This window comes from Triplophysa rosa, linkage group LG19, assembly GCF_024868665.1.
Source record: "Triplophysa rosa linkage group LG19, Trosa_1v2, whole genome shotgun sequence".
Classification (NCBI taxonomy): domain Eukaryota; kingdom Metazoa; phylum Chordata; class Actinopteri; order Cypriniformes; family Nemacheilidae; genus Triplophysa; species Triplophysa rosa.
Genome location: NC_079908.1, coordinates 299,436 through 320,110, shown reverse-complemented (window position 1 = coordinate 320,110; position 20,675 = coordinate 299,436). Strand labels below are relative to the sequence as shown.

Sequence of the window (20,675 nt, the reverse complement as noted above, 5' to 3'; positions counted from 1 at the left end):
GTCCTTGTTCCTGTTCTCATGTCCTATTATACCCTTGTTCTTGTTTTACTCCCTTGTGGGTTTTTGTTTTGTCTTTGTTTTATTTTATTTTATTATTAAAGTCCTTGTTAACCCCTTACCCGCTGTCTGCGTTTGGGTCCTCTGTCCTTGCACCTCACCAAATCGTGACAATTTATGATAATAATAGCATAAATAATCAGCATGTTAAGAGCTGATTTCATTGTGAATCATGTTTTAATTGGAAAGAATATTTAGAATCAGTTCTAGTATGAATGGCATGGAAGGGCTGTTAGTAACTTTGTAAGTACTCCTGCTCATGATATATTTATTTCAGTTGTTACATTTTGTTGTCAGTAGTTTTTTTTAAATATTAAATCGACCACTTGGACTTCGCTTCAGCACCCGAGCCTACAACACATTTTCTCAGTTACCAGACCTTCTATGTTTCATACAGATTGTGGCTATCAGAATATAAATTAAATGGCCTGATAAAACATTAGACTGATTGATTTAACATTATTTATATAAGTATTGTCCGGACCTCCGCCGCAAAAAAATATAGAGACCGCAGCCCCCCCCCCAAAGCCATAAACCTAGGGGAAACACTGCACTCCATAGGATTATAATGCAAAACAGACGCTAGCAGCTCCAAAAAAAGTCAAGTCTGATCATGGCTGTATTTTACAACGGGATGCCACCAGCAGTCACTTTAACCGCTGCGAATAATTCTGATTTATCATCGGACAAAATCACAATACAGTACATCTACATTAAAGAGCGGCTATATGCTGTTTGCCCTTTCTCCACAATGTGTGCATGGACGTGGATGGACCGCGGTCCCATCCTCTTCCAGTCCGGCCGCCCAACCGGTACCCAGCCAGCCCGCGTCCCAGCCGGTGAGCCAGCCGCCGGAGAGTGCTGACCAGCCTTGTCCAGCTGGCATTCCAGCCGGCGCCCAGCCTTGTCCAGCCGGGCCTTCCAGTCGGCAGTCCAGTTGGCGTTGCAGCCAGCTGTCCAGACTGTGGTGCCTCAGCCTTCCCCTGCCATGTCTGACCCTTCTCGTCCTGCTCGTCCATTACCCCCCCGCTCCAAGAAAGATTCCCCTACCACACCTAGCTCTTCCCGTCCCACCCCTCCTCCCCGCTCTAGGAAGCAAGCCCCAGCCCCTCCTAAGTCCCCGCCTCCTGTCCCGCCCAAGCCTAGTGTTCCCAACTTTGGCCTGCCCATTCCTCCCCTTCCCCTCCCATTAATGTTTATTTTGTTGTCCAACCCCTTTTTTGTTATCTCCATACTGCCCCTAGTTTGTTCTGTTCTATGTTTATGGTGTCTGTCCTCATGTCTGTCGGTCTTGTCACGTTAGTGTGCTCCCTTAGGGAACGCCTGGGGGCGTTCTTTAAGGGGGGGTTCTGTCATGGTCCTGCCTCTTCTTGTCATGATTTTCGAGTCTTGTGGCAGGATCATGACAGACCCATGTGTTTAATGTGGAGAGGATCATGGCTTTGTTTTGACATGCCATGCTTTCTCTCCATTGTCCCGCACCCTTGTTTCTCCGTTAGTGTCCCATTAGCATTTCATTCCCTTCACCTGCCCCGTGTAATCTTCCCGTTAGTTTCCCTTAGTGTTTGATTCCCGTCACCTGCCTGTCATCCCGCATTTGTCATTATTCCCTAGTTAGTGTTCCCCTTAAAAACTCCCTTGTTTCACTATCCCTTGTCGGTTCATTGTATGCCTTTGTCAAGTACCTGCATCGTGTCGTCTTGTGGATTACCCTCTTGTACCCTCTTGGGTTCTGCCTCACCATACCTGACAGCTTCTCTCACATGCTCTGACTCACAACAAACAAGTCAGGAAGGAGAGAAGACACGTAAGTGCTGTTTATCCACTAATTATTTGATCACAGATACTGTCATTAGCACGGATGGATAAAAAAATGTGATGCCAAATATACTTGGGCGGCCATAAATATACCTGGGCGGACCGCCCAAGTAAATGCATTGTATGGGAAACGCTGATTTTAGCCAGATGATAAAATAATGATCTTGTAGTAGGGATGCACGATATTATTGGCACGCAGATATTATTGACCGATATTGGCTTATAAATTAAATATCCCAATGTTAAAAATGACTTTATTGCACTTAAACTGTCATATCAACACAGAGTTGTTTTAAAAACACACAAGGTTTTAGGTTAAGCCGTTGTTCTGACATTTTGTGATACCATTAAGAGACCTACGTATTTTTGTTCAATGATTGTTATAAACATCACATACTGTTTCGCATTGATATCCGAACACAGTTTTAAAAAATATATGCTCTAGCAGCAGTAACTTAATATAATAACTTGCTCGAGAAGTGCAAATCAGATGCTACATACCTTTATTATGATGCACATCACTCAGAAATCCAGACGAGCTCACACTGCTAAATCCTTCATGCCAAGCATTCACAATATAACATCCATTTGCACATTAAGTCCACAAATGTAATAAATATTTACCATTGTGTACATAGGATTTCTTGTGAAAGAACCATTTGTCATTGTTTTCCAACAAAGTATGCAGACAGCGCTGTGTTCCTCCGGTAAAACAGCGTAAAATCTGATCCGTCGGTCTTATGTATATACTAAAGCCCACACACACATGATTCATATTTCACAAGAACACGATAAGCTTGTTATTTCACATCCCTGTTATTCATTTGTCAGCTATAGGCTAATGCTGTAGCACAGTACTGTACTCCTGTCGTATCCATCCACATTCGCTCTATCAGTGAGCCAGAATCAGTCAGCACAGGGTCTGCAGGTATTTATCAATGTCATGAAAGGACAAAAGCTCAATGTTTATGGCAGATTGCTGTGTGAAGGCTTTCCGTGTCGCCCATCACTGTAAATACAGCAGTCGTTTGCACTCATGCTAAGCTACAGCTAAAGCTATTGGCCATTAAAACAAGTGATTTCTTTGATAATTTCTGAAAGATTCTCAATAAGTCTGTATGGAAAACACTTGGTATCTACTTGTTAAATAGTTGTTGGGTTTTTTCTTGTCAAAAGCAGGCTTTCAAGAAAAACGTGTCAAGTAATGGGAGGCCTGTGCCCCTGTGGAGCTTTGAAGATGCACCCATGCTTTAAAGCACATGTTGAAGTTATGGAATTATGCTTTGAATCACATTTAGAGAAGTTATTCTCTCTTTTATTGGTAAAAATGATTCTAATATTTTATACTCACACAAGGTAAGGGTATGCGATCCAATTCGCGAGACGCCTGCCCAAGTTTCGGGGCATCCTCTCCACCTCAGTCAGAGGCAAAGATGCTCCAGTGCTTCGGGCCGAGGTCGCCACCCTTCTGGCGAAGGAAGCGATCGAGCTCATCCCTCTAGCCGAGATGTCCAGCGGGTTTTACAGCCCGTACTTCATCGTCCCCAAGAAAGGCAGGGGGTTGCGCCCCATTCTAGATCTGCGTACCCTGAACAGGCACCTACACAAGCTGCCGTTCAGGATGCTCACGCAGAGGCGCATCCTGACATCTGACAGATGTCAGGATTGGTTCATGGCAATCGACCTGAAGGACGTGTTGTATTTTCATGTCTCGATCCTCCCTCGCCATCGACCGTTCCTACGGTTTGCTTTCGAGGGGCGAACATATCAGTACAGGGTCTTCCCCTTCGGTCTGTCCCTGTCCCCACGAGTCTTCACGAAGGTCGTGGAAGCCGCCCTCACTCCCCTCAGAGAGAAGGGCGTGCGAATACTCAACTATCTTGACAACTGGCTTGTCTTGGCACACTCGCGAGATCTGTTGTGTACACACAGGGACCTGGTGCTCCGGCACATAGATCGTTTGTGATTATGGGTCAACCGGGAAAATAGCAAGCTCTCCCCCGTGCAGAGCATCTTTTTTCTCGGCATGGAACTCGACTCGTCTCCATGACAGCACGGCTAACTACCGAGCGCACACAGTCAGTGCTGAACTGCTTGAACCTCTTCAAGCAGCCAGTGGTCCCCCTGAAACTATTTCAGAGGCTGCTGGGGCACATGGCGTCCTCGGCAGGGGTGGTCCCCCTCGGGTTGATGCACATGAGACCGCTCCAGCACTGGCTACAGAGTCGGGTTCCCTGGAGAGCGTGGCACGACTCTCTGCCAACGCACCCTAACCCCCTGGTCTTCAATTACCTTTTTGTGGACAGGGGTCCCCCTCGGGCAGGTTTCGAGGCATGTCGTGGTGACGACAAATGCCTCCCTGCAGGGTTGGGGTGCCGTGTGCAACGGGCACGCAGTGTCGGGATGGTGGACGGGCCCCCGCCTGCGTTGGCATATCAACTGCCTAGAGTTGTTGGCTGTGCTACTTGCACTGAAGGGGCTGCGACCTCTCGTGCAGGACAAGCACATGCTGGTCCGGTCGGACAGCACAACTGCCGTTGCGTATATCAACCACCAGGGTGGCATTCGCTCACGGCAGTTAACACAACTCGCCCGATGCCTTCTCCTGTGGAGTCAACAGGTAACGAGGTCACTGCGAGCCACATACATCCCAGGCGACCTGAACCAGACTGCCGACGTGCTCTCTCATCAGTCGAGGCCTTGTGGAGAGTGGCGACTCCACCCCCGTGAAGTCCAGCTCATTTGGGTGCAGTTCGGACAGGCCTAGGTAGACCTGTTCGCCTCTCTGGACACCACCCATTGCCCGATATGGTACTCCTTGTCCGAGGCCCCCCTCGGCACGGATGCCCTAGTGCACAGCTGGCTGCGGGACAAACGGAAGTACGCCTTCTCCCCAGTGAGCCTCATTGCACAGGTCCTGTGCCGTACTGGCCCAACCGGACTTAATTCTCGGAGCTAATGCTCCTGACGACAACTCCCCCCTGGCCGATTCCCCTGACGAAGGATCTTCTTTCACAGGGGAAGGGCACGTTGTGGCATCCGAGACCAGACCTCTGGAACCTCCACGTCTGGCTCCTGGACGGGACGAGGAGATCCTGAGTGGCCTACCCCCTGCGGTGGCTGAGACCATCACCCAGGCTAGGGCCCCTGCCACTAGGTGGCTGTACGCCTTTAAGTGGCGCCTCTTCTCGTCCTGGTGTTCTTCTCTAGGAGAAGACCCACAGAGATGCTCGATCGGGAACGTGCTATCCTTCCTACAAGAGAGACTTGAGAGTAATCTCTCCCCTTCCACACTGAAAGTGTATGTAGCCGCCATTGCCGCTCATCACGAACCAGTTGCTGGCAAGTCTCTGGGACAGCACAACCTGGTCATTAGGTTCCTAAGGGGAGCGAGGAGGCGGAATCCACCTCGTCCGCGCTCCGTGCCCTCTTGGGACCTTGATGTGGCCCTGGCGGGCCTCCAGAGGCCCCTCTTTGAGCCCATAAGAGAAGCCGCTCTTTCTCATCTTACGATGAAGACGGCTCTCCTGGTGAAGCTCACCTCCATCAAGAGGGAAAGGGACCTACAAGCATTCTTTGTGTCCACGGATTGCCCAGAATTCGGGCCTGGAGACTCTCACGTGATCCTGAGACCCCGGCCCGGCTACGTGCCCAAGGTTCCCACCACTCCCTTTTGGGACATCTGCAGAGCTGGGGGTTGGGCTACGCCCAACACCTTCGCGAGGTTTTACAGCCTCTGCGTAGAACTGGTGTCAGCCCGAGTCTTGCATGGTAACAGGTAAGACCGGCGACCGGTAGGGCGTACGCCTGCGAAAGCACCTTGCCCCTCCTAGGTGGGTCAGCATGCTATTTCCGCCTCCCTTCTTCCCCTACTGGGTGAAGAATAGGCATTCCATCCATCACTAAAGCACCTCCTGCGGGCGGGCTGGGCAGAGCTGCCCTGCCCCCTTAGGCCGGGTATCAGCTGAATTATCTAGCGCATAGCTCTAACCGTACATAGTGATCCGGACGTAGTAACCCCCCCAGTAGGGTGGTTCCATCTGATGTATCCTCATGACATGGTTCCCACCTTGGCAACCCATGACCTTCCCTAGGTGGACCTCCCTTCAGTCCGCACATTTCTCCCATGAGTGCTCCCTTGCCGGCGAGACCATGCTGGTGTCTCCACTAACTCCTCCCTACGGTAGGAAGTGGTCTCTGTAGCGCGTTTCCTCAGTGAGGAAATAACCCTTCCCCAGTGGATCTTACGGTGCCGGGCAGCTTCTCGCTGTTAGAGAACAAGGCCTCCGCCCGTTACGGCCGGTGGCAGGGGCTTCCCACCTTCCAAAGCTCTGGGACCCCCTAACTCTCCACTGGACGGTTACAATTTCGCGCTAGCGCTCACATCTGACACGCCCAGGCCAGTCAGCATCGCTTCGCTAGAGATTGACGCGGCACAGCACCGTGGCATTTTCCATAGGAACCCCATTTGTCGGTTCGACACAACGTCAAGAGACCGACAGAAAGGGAACGTCTTGGTTACGGATGTAACTTCTGTTCCCTGATGGAGGGAACGAGACGTTGTGTCCTTCATGCCGCAACGCTGGCCACCCACTGCAGCGGTCTAGGGATGCTCTCAGACTCCTCAGCCCAAAAGGTGAATGAATGAGCATGCCGTCTTCCTTTTATACCCGGATATCCGGGGCGGAGTCCGGCATGCAAATTTCATTCGCCAATTTCATTGGCCTTTTCAAAATAGTCAGAAGATGATAGGTTCTCAAGTCAAACCCCATCTGTTGATTCGACACAATGTCTCGTTCCCGCCATCAGGGAACAGAGGTTACATCCGTAACCAAGACGTTTTCCCCACAGCGTCCTGCTATGTAGTACGAGTGAAGTATCGATAGGGAACTCAAAGTTTCGCATCTCGGTATAAATCAACTCGGAGTTCACATTTTAACTCTGTGTTGGTTGAACCTCCTTATTGAAACGGGCCCCAGGTGTGTTTAAAGTTGGAACTGAATTCTGCTGCTGGACATTGAGGTTAACATCTCTGAATGTGTTTACCTTCTCAGACAAACTCTAAAATCACTTTCTTTACTGATCACTGCTTTTTTTGAGTATTTATTACCCCAAACTAACATTTGATCAACATTTTGAAAGAGTTTTTGCTCTTGCATTAATGATCAGTAAGCGGGTTTCCATCACTCTGGCTTTATTCACATTTTGAAGTTTCGCGTCAGAAACGAGTGATGGAAATGCTAGATTTCGAATTAAAAACCCTTAATTTACACTCGCTTGAGGTGACTTTTCATTTTTGTGAAAAAGGGTTAATGCGAATAATGGGAGATGGAAACTCATTTGCCGAATAAATTCCTCCAAAAAGTCTTGTAACTGCACTATGAGACGGTGTAACCTGACTAACCAGAGAACTGATCTTGCTACACAGCATCAGAAATGTTTTATTAAAATTAGAATTTTAAAGTTTTTCTTAATTAATATTGCATATAGGAATTTATATAGTCTGTTTAATATTTGACCTGTGTTTCTCTCTCCTTTATCTTAAATGTGTGCTTTTCACTGTGCGTGTGTGCGCGTCCATGTGTCTGCACATCCGTGTGTGTGTTTATGTGTGTTAGTACGTGTGCATATTGTGTGTGTGTCTATGTGTATGCGTGTTAGTACTAGGGCTGCTCGATTATGACAAAAAACATAATCACGATTATTTTAGCCAATATTGAGATCCCGATTATTTAACACGATTACTCATTAACTTTTAAAACAACATAGAAAATAAATAACTTTGCTTTTAAACTGTGAATTCAATTGAAAAATAAATGTAAAGAAATAGCACAGCTGAACCACTGTAAAAGAAGGGGGTGCGCTGTGGATTTATACCACGAGAAAAGAGAGGATCCTTGCAAAATGGAATGTGGCACAATAATCGTTTTACCTCGATTATTTTGTTTTCGTAATTGTTGAAGCCAAAATTGACGATTACAATCAATTTTCGATTAATTGCACAGCCCTAGTTAGTACGTGTGCATATTGTGTGTGTGGAGTGTTTTGTGTGTGGGTGTGTCTGTCTTCTGTGTTTTCACCCTTTTCTTGTTTTTGCAGGTACAACTTTAATTGTTTTGCTTATAGTCAATATGTCTTATGTACAGCTGCTTTGTAACAATGAACATTGTAAAAAGCGCTATATAAATAAAGTTGACTTGATTTGTTAAGGTCATTCTTAAACGCCTGAGCAAAGTCCTCAAGTATTTCTGTAATTGCCTCTCAGAACTGCCACGACTGTGTTTCCCAAACAGCAGGCATCCACAAAAGCACCACATTTATTGTGTTTCCTAATCGTCTGCTTGCGCAAGTATTATTATATGTGAAAATGATTATATTCAGTGGCTTCTCTTACTTTTCTTACTGATATTTAGCGGCGGTTTATTAGGAAGTGACGGTTGACTAGTTGGATGGAAATGGTGCATTTTCGCAAATGTTTTGTGCGATATTCCAATTTGGCGCATAAGCTACATTTGCAACTTTGGATGGAAACCTGGCTAATGATACATTATGGCTTTATGTATTAAACAAGGCAAAGTTTTATAAATGTAGGTGTGCCAAACAAAACCAGATGAGAATATACTGGAAATATAATGCAGTATAATGCAATTTTTTTAGTAAATATATAAAAAGCGTAAATTCCTTATGCATTAATCAATATATTGTAATATTGCAATCAAATATTAGCAATATTTAATGTTTTATAGTAATATATAATATATTATTCAATCCAACTTCATAGTCTAAAAACCATAAAGTGTAAGAAATGCATAGAAGGCCATATACCTGTGTGGCCACACAGCCCAATGAGGAGGCAGAGTTGCAGTACAAGAGCTAATAAAAGCTGTATTAGCTGTGTTTCAAGGCTGTTCAGGTGAATATTGTTTGTTTTGTGTGCAAGTACGTACATTTTCTTAAAAGGTTTCTTAAATTAATGTGGCATCCATCATTGTAATGTTTTAAGCTGTGCAGTTGGCTCGTTGAATCAGCATTATACTGCACACAGCGAGTTGCGATCAGAACGACTCGCAAACAAATGACTCCTTTGAACAGATTCGTTTAAAGTGTTGAAACTTTTCAGTCATTAGCGAATATAAAAAATCTGTGAAATATTCAAAGCTCAGTGAACCACAAGAGAAGGCAGGATGTGAATGAGCTTTGCTCATTTAGTAAGACTGGTTAAATTAGTTGGCTATTATGGGCTGAAAAGTTAGTTGAAAAGGATAAAAAGCTTTATTTGATTTAAAACATTTCTGTTTGCTTGAATAAAAGTAATGTTTTATATAACTTAATAATTGTTTTCATGTAATTTTCAATTTTTATGTTTTAATATGTAAAGTGTTTGGTTAAGCCACTTAAAGGTATGGGAAGCCTACACGTGCGTGTTTGTACAAGATAAGGATGGCACCACCTCCGCCTCATTTTGAGCCATTTTTGCCCTTCCCTTTTTGATTGGTTTGTTGTAAGTTGGGCCTGGAGGGGAGGATTAAAATGCCTGGCCATTGGACAGTCAGTCAAGTCCTTCCTCTTTTTGTTGCTGACGTCATGTGGTGAAAAGTTGTTGTTGAGAGGAGCTTAATGTTTTTGATTAAAGATTGCAAATTAATTTTGAAAAAATAATATTGTGCACAGACAAATCATTTATAATAATCACTGCAACACTGTGTAAAACAATTTTCCTGTTTGAAATGTTAACATGGTTTAGAGGGGCACTTCCTGTGTTCTCGTAAACCAAACTGCTTGAAAAAACATACTAGATGGTGAATTAAAAAAAAAAAGTTTGTTAGGGAATAGAACATACAGCTTGAGCAAATGAAAACTCTAGCAGCGAAATCATAAAGCATGATTTGCAAAGGGGTAAAATAGAAAACTGTTAAGGAAAAACATGTGACATTTTTTGTGTAAAACCATGTTTATTTTTTGCAAATTTCATTGTATATTTTTTGTTAGTCATTTTTTTGACACAAAAAGAGAAAAAATCCCATATGGCAGCAGATGTCAGGTTTCCTAACACAGTATGTAGACACCTCACAATTATATGAGTCCTTACTGTGCCAATTCATTGGAATACTGCAACACAAAACAGTTTTACTCTGTAATTGTGATAGCCACAGGCGGTTCTGCCATATCAGTGTGAGTCACCCTGATAGTTGGCATGATGTTTGGCCACTCACCTCACAGAGGTTACTAATCTTCTTGAAGAGAGAACGCACATCATACCTTTGTTGCCCCAATTTATGAGACCACACAGAGAATAACGTCCAGAATGTCAGACAGAAGTGGTTCAACAGAAAGCTGAATGCTGCTCGTGTTGTGACTCAGCATGCTTCTGACATACAGTAATGAAATCTTCTCGACATGAGTATTGTTAGAATTTAGCTCAGCATTTGATTTACTGCATCATAAATTATTGCTGGACAAACTGAAATGTTATAAATTTACTTATGCTGTACAGTGGTTTAAAAGTTACCTGTCTAATAGGGGACAATGCCTATTTTATAATGGAAGTTATTCAGGTGTGAAAGCATTGCAATGTGGTGTGCCTCAAGGAAGTTGTTTGGGACCATTATAATTTTCTGTTTTTATCAATGATCTTCCTCTTGTTTTTAAGTGTGCAAAGACAGTCATGTATGTCGATGATGCAACATTATATTTATCAGCAACATCAATTGAGCAATTGTCTACTGTTTTGAATAAGGAATTACAATTGGTTACAAATTGGGTGTGGAATAATCACAGATTATTGTCCAGTTGTGTGGTCGAGTGCATCAAGTAAAGATTTGGATAAGATACAATTAGTCCAGAACTGAGCTGCACGTGTACGTTCGACATAGCCCTGAAGCGGCTCTGTGGTGTCTGACATGCGCAGTACCCATGCGCAGAGTGAGCAGAGCACTCTCGCTCTGCGCGCGAACTGGACGGACCCCGCAATTTACATGTTTTAAACAAGTGGTGTGCAGCTGTATGCAGGGTTTTTCCTGCACAGAGAAATTGGGGGCGGCCGCCTCAGGCTCTCGCCAAAAATTATGTTGAGAGTCTTCACAAGAAATGCTGCCTGCATTTAACAGACTGTCATTTGTTTCACAGCTGTTTGTTTTGCATCCAAGTACGTTTAATTTCTTGAAATGTCTTAAATTAACATGACGTACATCATTGTAATGTCTTTAGCTGTGCAGTTGGATCGTTGAATCAGCGTATACTGTACACAGCGAGTTCGCCAGTATGAACACACATTGCGTTTAGAACGACTCGCACACGAATGACTCATTTGAACCAATTCATTTAAAATATAGAACTTTTCAGTCACTAGCGAATATAAGAGATCATTGAATCATTTAAAGTGAACCACAGAGAATGAAAGATGTGAACGAGCTTTGATCATTTAGAAAGACTGGTTAATTCAGTTGGCTATTGTGGGCTGAAAAGTTAGTTGAAAATGATAAAAATGCTTTATTTGATTAAAAAAAACATTTCTGTTTGGTTGAATAAAAGTAATGTTTTATATATGTCTGTTTTCAAGTAGGGAAAAAACCCTGTCATTGAATTTCTTTTCACAAGCCATTTTAATAAAGGTGATTGTGACATCTCACATGAAGCTTTGACTTGCTAGTAAACATTTATTCCACTTTGTAGAAAATATCGATATACATATCGGATATCGCCTTTCATCAAAAAAATACAGAGATATGAATTTTGGTCAATATCGCCCAGCCCTACAATAAACCACGTTTTACTTACTAGTTTGTGAGTTTCATCTCTCTATTCCTCATCTCTCTTGTGAAACGTTGAACAGGAGTGTCACCGAAGACAATGGATTTGTTGCCAAAGACTGCAAATGCAATAATTTAAAGATCAAAATGACGGAGTAATCTACCAAACATGTGCAGTGATCGATCTTGAAATTGAAATTGAGTTTTACTTACTAGTTTGTGAGTTTCGTCTCCAACCCTCTACTCCTTTGATGCGTGCTGACTGAACAGGAACGAACAGGACGTCACGTGCACGGTAGTGCGGCACAATGAAATGACAAAATTGCTCTCGTCAAATCAAAGTACATTCCAATGAATGAATGCAGCCTCTTCATGAATCCCCTATAAAAGCACATATGACATATAAGTCAATGAGATGGTCTCTGTGTGATCATAATGTGTGCCATGAATGACTGTATTAATGAATGAATGAATGAGGTACACCACTTGCGCTTTAAAAGGGGGAGGAGATGGAAAGAAACTCTGGGTTTACCAAAGAAAACCTGCACCCGACCAGGTTATGTTTCCGCTTTTTCGGGTTTGACATACCTCACATTCTGAAACAGAAAACCCAGACTTTCCCTCATTTCAGGGTTAATATACTCAGCGTTTTCACTAAACCTCCTTTCTGAAACGGGTGCCTGATCCTGATCATCAACATCTTCAGGATAAATGGGAAATCCAAGGCAGGTGTGTTTAAGTAAGACTGGAGCTCAACTCCCAGTCTTTACCAAGGTTTAATGGACAGATTAAATGATGAGCCGACAGTGATGATGATCATAACAAAAGAGCACAAGCTGATGTTTACGAAACCTGGCAGCCATGACTTCAACTTTAACACTTTCATCTTTACCACCAAAGGGAAATGTGTATGTCTGTAAATGTGAGGATTTCTATGAATAGACAGAAAGCAGTGCTAAAAACTTGAAATTCTCTTTGAGATATACATTTACTATGACAAGTTATTCTATAATAGTAACTTATGTGATATATTTTACCTGGTTATTTTGAGCTTTTTCTTGCTTTTTTCCTGCACTTTTCTTTTTGTACTTTTGTGTAAGTTATAGCACACTCAGAAATAATGAGAAGCACATTTAAGGCGGGACTGAGTTCTTGCCTCACCCCTTTTCTAATTGCAGTTCTTGTTCTTTATTGGCGCTTGAGGTGTTTGGGCTTGACTTAAGCTGTGAGAGACTGACAGCTGAATTCAGTTTCTTCATCACATCTTTAACGTTCAGCGGCTTCCACCACCTAAATCGCGTAAGTAAGATTCATTTTATTAGATTTGAAAAAATCACCTGCCCAACTTTGTAACCCCTCGTGACTCACAGAGTAAAATAATCATCCTAACTTCTTTCATGAAACATTGATAGAATAAAATGAGACTAAGTTACTAAGACTGACTAGCTGTCAATGGTACACGGCTTAACTAGCATAAACACGTTAATTGAACGATTACAACATGCTGCAGATTATTTTTAATTGTGTGTTTTTCTCTGGCATGTTCTTGCATGATTAAAAGGTTCTGTTATCATTTCCCTCGTACACCATGAGTCAAGTCTGACGAAACCATTTCAATGGTTGTAAGTGAACAGAAGTAAATCAATCTCTTCCAGAGCATGTCAATCATTTATAGTTGTTGGTCAATGTTCAAAGGCATGAATGAAATCCATCAATGTTTACACCAGTCACGCTTTTATAACAGACAGTGAGTGCAGAAGCGCTGAACGGAGACATGAAGGATTACGAAGAGACCACAGCTTTTCTGGGCACATGGGGCCCGTTCCAAAAGATGGTCTTTATCCTTCTGTGTACCAGCACCATTCCAAACGGATTCAGTGCCTTCTCCGTCATATTCCTGGCCGATATTCCACCTCATCACTGCCGTATTCCGGATTCTAACCTGAGTGACGCGTGGAGGAACGCCAGCATTCCCTTACAGCAGGTGGAAGGAAAACTGGAACGCGTCAAGTGTTCCAGATATAGCCTTGATGTGATCCGAAACTTTTCCAGTCTGGGTTTCATGCCACACGATGTCAATCTCACAGACATTATGACAGAGAGCTGTGCTGATGGATGGGTCTACAGCAAGGACATCTATCAATCCACCATTGTTTCAGAGGTGAGTGTGTGTGCTTCAGTGTCATTAAACGCTCCCTCTCTCATGTCATCTTCATTTCTTCGGTTGAACACAAACCAGTAGTTTGACCATCTTACCTTCTCATATGGGTGAAGCTGAAAAAAAGCACAAGCATCCATCAGTGCAGTAATCCTGTGCCTCTAGAGAGTCGTGTGCGTAGATCTTCTGTGTTTAGCACTTGACACGACACGTAAAAGATTTAAAGACTGATCAAGTTCAGATGTTTTCTCTCACAAATGTTTTGTTTGTGGTCGGATAAGGAAACGAAGTCTGGGATGACATGAGGATGCATTTTTATATTTCACTCTGAAAAACGAACCATTTTTGACTAATATGATTCAATAAAGAACCTTTAACATCCACAGAAGCACAACGGTTCGGAAGAATATGAAAAGGGTAAGAAAGGAATGGTTTGAACCTTTGAAGAGCCTGTGACTGAATAATTCTGTGTTAGGAACCAAAGTGTTTATTTTGTGGCATTATTGTCCAGAACATCAGGAGTGTTGGGTGAACAGATCGTTTCACAGAACATACACTACAAATGTAAAAGCCCACTACTCTTAAAACTCTTCACTTCTCACCTCAGGGCAAATACCTCAGAAAGATCAGACAGATGTCAGACTGGTCCTGTAAGCAGGGTCAGCTTGTAAAAAACGACATTCTTCTATCTTCTTTTCATGGTATGACTGTATTCATGGGCGGATTAAGGTGGTCAGGGGCTTACAGGTGCCTTTCACGCTTGCAGTTTAGTTCGGAACGGAGCAAGGTTTGCATGAAAAATCGCTAATGTAAAAGCTGTCAGGCGAACTCAGGTGCGCACCAGTATACCGAACCTTGCGCATATGCACTTTAGCCGATTACAATGTATTTACTTCAATAAAACACATGTAAGAGATAATAGTGTTTTTTCATTTCAAAAGAAAAAAATGTGTTGTCCGCACACTGATGTAATATGCTTCAAAGTTTATTGAATAGCGCAACGTTTTGACCGTCAGGTCTTCATCGGGCACAATAGCATTATGGCTTACCACTCACCTTTAACTAGGATCAGGTGTTAGCCGTAATTAGGCACAAGAGAAAAACACATTACAGCAAGAAAATTATATAAATCTCAATATAAATGACACCCAATGTACACATCAAATACACACCAAACAACATTAAAAAACATCATAATCCCCATTATAAAAAAGGCTTAATATCAAACTCATCATTCAAGCCTAATGGTGACAAAGTATTTAGAGTGAAAATCCAATGACATTCTCTTTGTAATAATTTTCTCTCATAATCACCACGTTTTAGTGGTTTTGTGACTTTCTCAATACCTATGTATTGTAAAGCACTGATATTATGACCGGCTGATTTAAAATGAGACGCTACCGGACTTCGCATATCACCAGCTCTAATATTGCTACGGTGTTCACAAATACGGGTACGTAACGGTCTAGAAGTTTTCTAGATTATTTTGATTATTTTGACGTTTGAATTCAATTTTCTCAAATATTTCCCAGTGGTCCAAAATTGGTTTTCAAACGTCAAAATAATCTTCGTGATGTGTTGGTAAAATCAGATTTCCCTTCAAATAAGGTACAGGGCATCCCTACTCTTCCCTCAGCAAATTATAAATGTGGCAATTGCGGTAAATGCAATATCAATATATTGTAATATCCAATAATGCAAACTACAAAATGCTGAAACGAGACAAAAACATTCAACTAACCCTAGGTTAAACCTTGAACTCAGAGTTGGTTTACTTAGAAACCACCATGGCAATGGCACCAAAAAAAGCAACATGGCGGCAGAAAGCACTTGAGAGTGAGGCACACTTTCCGCTCTGCATACAGTGGATTTACTGATGTGCTAAAAATGACTTAAGTTTAAATTAATAAATAGATAAATGTACCAATAAACAAACAAATTAATCATTAAATGAATGAAACAACAGAAATAAAATAGAAATAAAAAAAATTGTATGTTCTCACTCGCCATGAGTGTGCTCTAGTAACGCAAATGAGACGTCATGGTGTATAGGACACCTGTAGGGCGTCAGACTCTCATGCAGAATTAGACTGATCGCCGGTTCAAACCCTGCTCGGAGCAGATTTCAGCTGGAATGGCTGCACATCAAAATTACTTGTTTATTACCTTTATCGCTTCATTTCTGCATGTATGTCTGTATTTATTCATTTCTTTATTCATGCACTTTATTTATACACTTTATTAAGTCATTTCTCATCGTCCATAGAAAATTATGCTCTGATGTAATACAAGTACGGTGGCTGATGTTATTGGTGTAAGAATGGATGAGATATATTTTGATATATCTAATTCACTGTAAAGAAAGGCGGTACAGTTTTAATAAAAATGCACAGGGAAATGACAAAATTGCTCTCCTGAAATCAAAGTACATTCCAATGAATGAATGCAGCCTCTTCATGAATCCCCTATAAAAACACATATGACATATAAGTCAGTGAGATGGTCTCTGTGTGATCAAAATGAGTACCATGAATGACTGTATTAATGAATGAATGAATGAGTTACACCACTTGTGCTTTAAAAAGGGGAGGAGATGGAAAGAAACTCTGGGTTTACCAAAGAAAACCTGCACCCGACCAGGTTAGGTTCACAGAGTAAGTTACTATGGTTACTGACTCTGAGTATAAGTTCCCTCTCCTTCAGAAACGGGCTTGAGTTACCCCGCTTTCTCAGGTTTGACATACCTCACATTCTGAAACGGAAAACCCAGAGTTTCCCTCATTTCAGGGTTAATTTACTCAGAGTTTTAACTAATCCTCCTTTCTGAAACGGGCCCCAGTTCATCCTAAACCTCATGGCTCAGGTGCGCCTGACAACAATATTATTTGCAAATATTTCAAACGCATCAATTAATTCTTGTTTTAACTATTTATTATAAAAAAAAACAAGTGTCTGCAACTTTTGTAATTTGATGTCTATGTCTGTAGCTACACAAAAAGTTAAAGGAATATCACTTACATTCCAAACCCAAATGCTCTCGAAAGATTGATTGTATTTCAATTTGGAAATATTTGTATAAAAATATAAATTGACTATTACTCATCACTGATAAACATAAAAAGACAGATATGGTTTTAGCTATTGTTGTCTAATTTGCACTCCAATTGTTCTAAAATAGACATACGTATGTAGCTCAAGAAAGTATTTTTTTGTTTGTTTAGGAAAAACTCTTTTGAAAGAAGCCAAGTTAATGGACTTTAATTCTCTTTTCATGTTTTTAATGAATTATACTTCACCAATCCTTCTGTTGCTGTGGGTTGAAGATTTACAGTTATTTAATTTGACCAATTATTAACATTGCAATAAATTCCAATCAAAAGTTGTAAATTGAACATGTCTTGGTCTGGTGTTAATTAATTTGTATGAGGTATAGCTATAACAGTCCACTGATTATTTGGCAAAATATTATAATAATATAATATAATTATAATAATATAAATGTGAACAGTTTGATTTTTAAAACCACAACTTTTTTCAGATGTTAAATATGGTCTGAAAAATCTTCTGGCAAGTCTGTATGTTTGAGTCTGGAAAAGTATGGAATTTCGAAATGGAAAATGTGTAGGATCCCTGACATCCCGCGCATGACTGTAGGTTGGGAATCATCAACAGTTGTTTTTCAATATCATACCTAAAGTTATACCTTTCATTTAAAATATTTAGCTTTTATAACAATTACAATTTTTCATTAACAACAACAACTCATCTCATATTCTTCTTCTGTTTCCATTGTGTAATTTCATTGATCTCACATGATAACTGTAATTGTTTATTATGTACCGACAACATTTGATAGAAGAAAAAAGATCAGGGCCCCCCGTATTCATGAAAAATCTTAGCGCAAAGAGTTGCTCCTAGTGACAAAATTCTAAGAAATGTGGGCGTTTCCCTTTAGAATGACAGAAAAGATCCTAGTAAAGAAGAAAGTAATTCATAAAGCATCTTAACCCTTAAAAGAGCTCTTAAGGTCCAAAATTTTAGGAGTAGCGAGGAGGACTTTTAAGAGAATTAAGAGTTTCTTTAGCAGCAGAGAAAATGGACGAAACACGAAAAGTGAGAAGAAATATGTTGCAATGCATGACAATTTCCATATTACTTTTAAAGTTTATCAGATTTTTATTTTTATGTGTGTGTGTTCAACTTTTGATTATCTTGGTTTTGGTTTTCTTGTATAGTTGCTTTGATGCAATGCAAATTGTAAAAGCACTATAAAATGACATTGAATTGAATGACAGTGAGTTAATAAGACACAACACATTAGATGTTTGTGACCGATCCTATTAGAGACACGCTAACATCTCCAAGACAGCGCAGAAATGCCATAGCGCCAGAAATAGAAGTAATCACTACATGAACATATTTAGCAGCTGGAGAAATGCAGCTCTGCAGCAGAGATGATCTGGTTCTGTCACAACCAGTGATCACAAACAATTACAGCACTTACAGAGACTTATTGTGTCACTGTTCATTTTCTATCAAATAAATTGATATTAACAGCATGGTAAATAAAAAATAGGCTATATATATATATATTGCATGTGTGTGCCTGTGCGTCTGGTAAAACAGGAAAAACTACATGTGCAATTTCAAACTAATGACCCTAAAAGCGCTCTTTTCTCCTTCTTGGTCAACCAACTAATCACAGTCTTTAAAAGACTGTGTCATACATAGCAACGGGGTCAGCCCCGCCTCCTCACTAAGATCAAAGTTTCTGTCTTTTTCTTGCTCAGAGTTGCTCTCAGATTGATCCTGAATCACTTTTAAACTAAGACTCCTAAGTAGAAGTTTTTAAGCTAAATTAAGAGTTTTCTTAGAGGATTATTAGAAGCTTTAAGAATACGGGCCCAGAGGATTATATGGTACGACTTCAGCATGATTCAGTTTTCTCGTGAGGTATGAGCGACTTCATGCAACACTGCATAGATTGTGCGAGGGGGACTCGACTGTACTGCCTTCCAATCTCTTCCCCGTCACTTTGATGTCATCTGGTCTGTACAGCGTCGCCACTCAAACACACCTGTGATTTCTACCGCAATAGAAGCGGAAACCAAGGATAACGTGGACTTGCCTTTTTTGCAATGAGGAGGGACATTTAAATGCATTAAACCTGTGAATTCAAACATTGATGGAAATATTTGGATAATGAAAAATACACAAGTGAACAAAATATATAACACTGTGCTAGTGTAACGATGAGGAACCAGGCAGAAAGTAAATCCAAATGCAGTTTTTATGCAGAATTTAATAAAATAAACAAAGACAGAAACAAACCAAGGTAATCCCAGAACAGAACAGAACAGAACAGAAACGTAAAAACAACCCGACACCAAACAAAGAAAGGAAACACTAGGGCTTAAATACACTGGGATAACAAGGAAACAAGAAACACCTGGGGAAACTAACTAACACGAAAAACTACAAAAGACTACAAACATGGTACACAAACAGGAAGTAACCTAAAAGTCCAAAATAACAGGGGAACACAGAACAGATCATAACAACTAGAGGGGTGATTTATTGTTTTCTACATAAAATACTTAATGTAAAGAACAATGTATGAAAACATAACCTTAATATCTTTCATATTTTAAAATGTACAATTGCAAAAACAGTTCAGGAAAAAATACCAGTTCTCATACCGCATACACATCAAATCATTCAAAAACGCATGGCAACAGTAGTCGAGAAGGAGCTCCCTGTGTTGCTTGCAACAGTAATGTTGATGAGTATAGGTACGGGTTGTCATGCGTCCGCACCACGTGCATGTGTCGCATGTGCTTATGGACACGTGTTGGAGACTGACGTGGAGGAGAGGACATTGTGGAAGAAAGTTACGTGTTCTTTTGCACACAAAATGTATTCTCGTGGCTTCATAAAAGTAAGGTTGAACCACTGGAGTCACATGGACTATTTTAAGGATTTCTTTTAAATCAGTTGTCATGGACAGTCATGACAGAATCTTCATCTAACCCGTTAAAGCAATGGTTCCCAAACTTTTCAGCCCACGACCCCCAAAATAACAGTGCCAGTGACTCGAGACCCCCACTATCCTCGGAGGTGGTTAAAGTATACGAACGTTTCGAGCAAATGCGCACATGCACCTATTAGCAAACGCGCATAATGACAACACAAAAGAGCACAGCACAGTCTAACATAATATTACTTTATTGTTATTTAGTCATTACTTTACTTGTTGTTCTACAATACTATGAACTATTACTACAAATGGTCAAATTTCATCAAACTGATTGGATTGCTGATGGATGTGCCACTTTTCGTACCTAAGGATGATGGCCTCTCTGACTGCAGCGCTGCTCCACTTGCCTCCCTGAGTTGTGTTTGGTCGATATTAATCAACGTTTCATTTCGATTAATAGGAATATCCTAAACTTAAAGCCTGAAAAATAATCTGCGTGCAAATAGGATTGTTTAACGTGGTGCTGCAAATGAACTTGCTGCACCTAACCTAATGCGGTTGTTAATGTCTCTAATTTGACGTAATAACCTCAGGGGTCACGATCGAGGGGGAGGAAATTCCTAAGGCTGATGGCTTTTTATTTGCCTGGTTTTATTTTTAACTTAACTAATATTTTTATATTTTGTTACACTTATTGATTACATACGCTATTTCTAATAATAAAAAAAGATTTCTGGAAATCATCTTGCGACCCTGCCCTTGTGGCCTTGCGACCCCCCGGGGGGTCCCCTGCGTTAAAGAAAGGTTACGGAGTTTTGGTTTCTCGCAACTGTCTCTCACCTTGAGACTGCTAATATTAGCTTAGTTTAGGAGTCGACACAAGATTTTCACTCCTTTTACACATCTTGGGTGTGAC

At 41.3% G+C, this 20,675-nt stretch overlaps 1 protein-coding gene across 2 annotated transcripts in view; it reads left to right on the top strand.

Moving 5' to 3' along the window:
- LOC130570553 (solute carrier family 22 member 4-like) overlaps nucleotides 1-20,675 on the top strand; it is a 91,453-nt gene that overhangs the window by 18,894 nt on the left and 51,884 nt on the right. Inside the window, exons 2-3 of one of the 2 annotated variants that reach the window (XM_057360906.1) lie at nucleotides 12,803-12,923; nucleotides 13,369-13,785. In XM_057360906.1, coding sequence (XP_057216889.1) covers nucleotides 13,399-13,785 — 387 coding nt within the window. In that variant the 5' untranslated portion in view covers nucleotides 12,803-12,923; nucleotides 13,369-13,398. The remainder of the gene's footprint in view (nucleotides 1-12,802; nucleotides 12,924-13,368; nucleotides 13,786-20,675) is intronic. The other variant, XM_057360907.1, reaches the window with a different exon arrangement.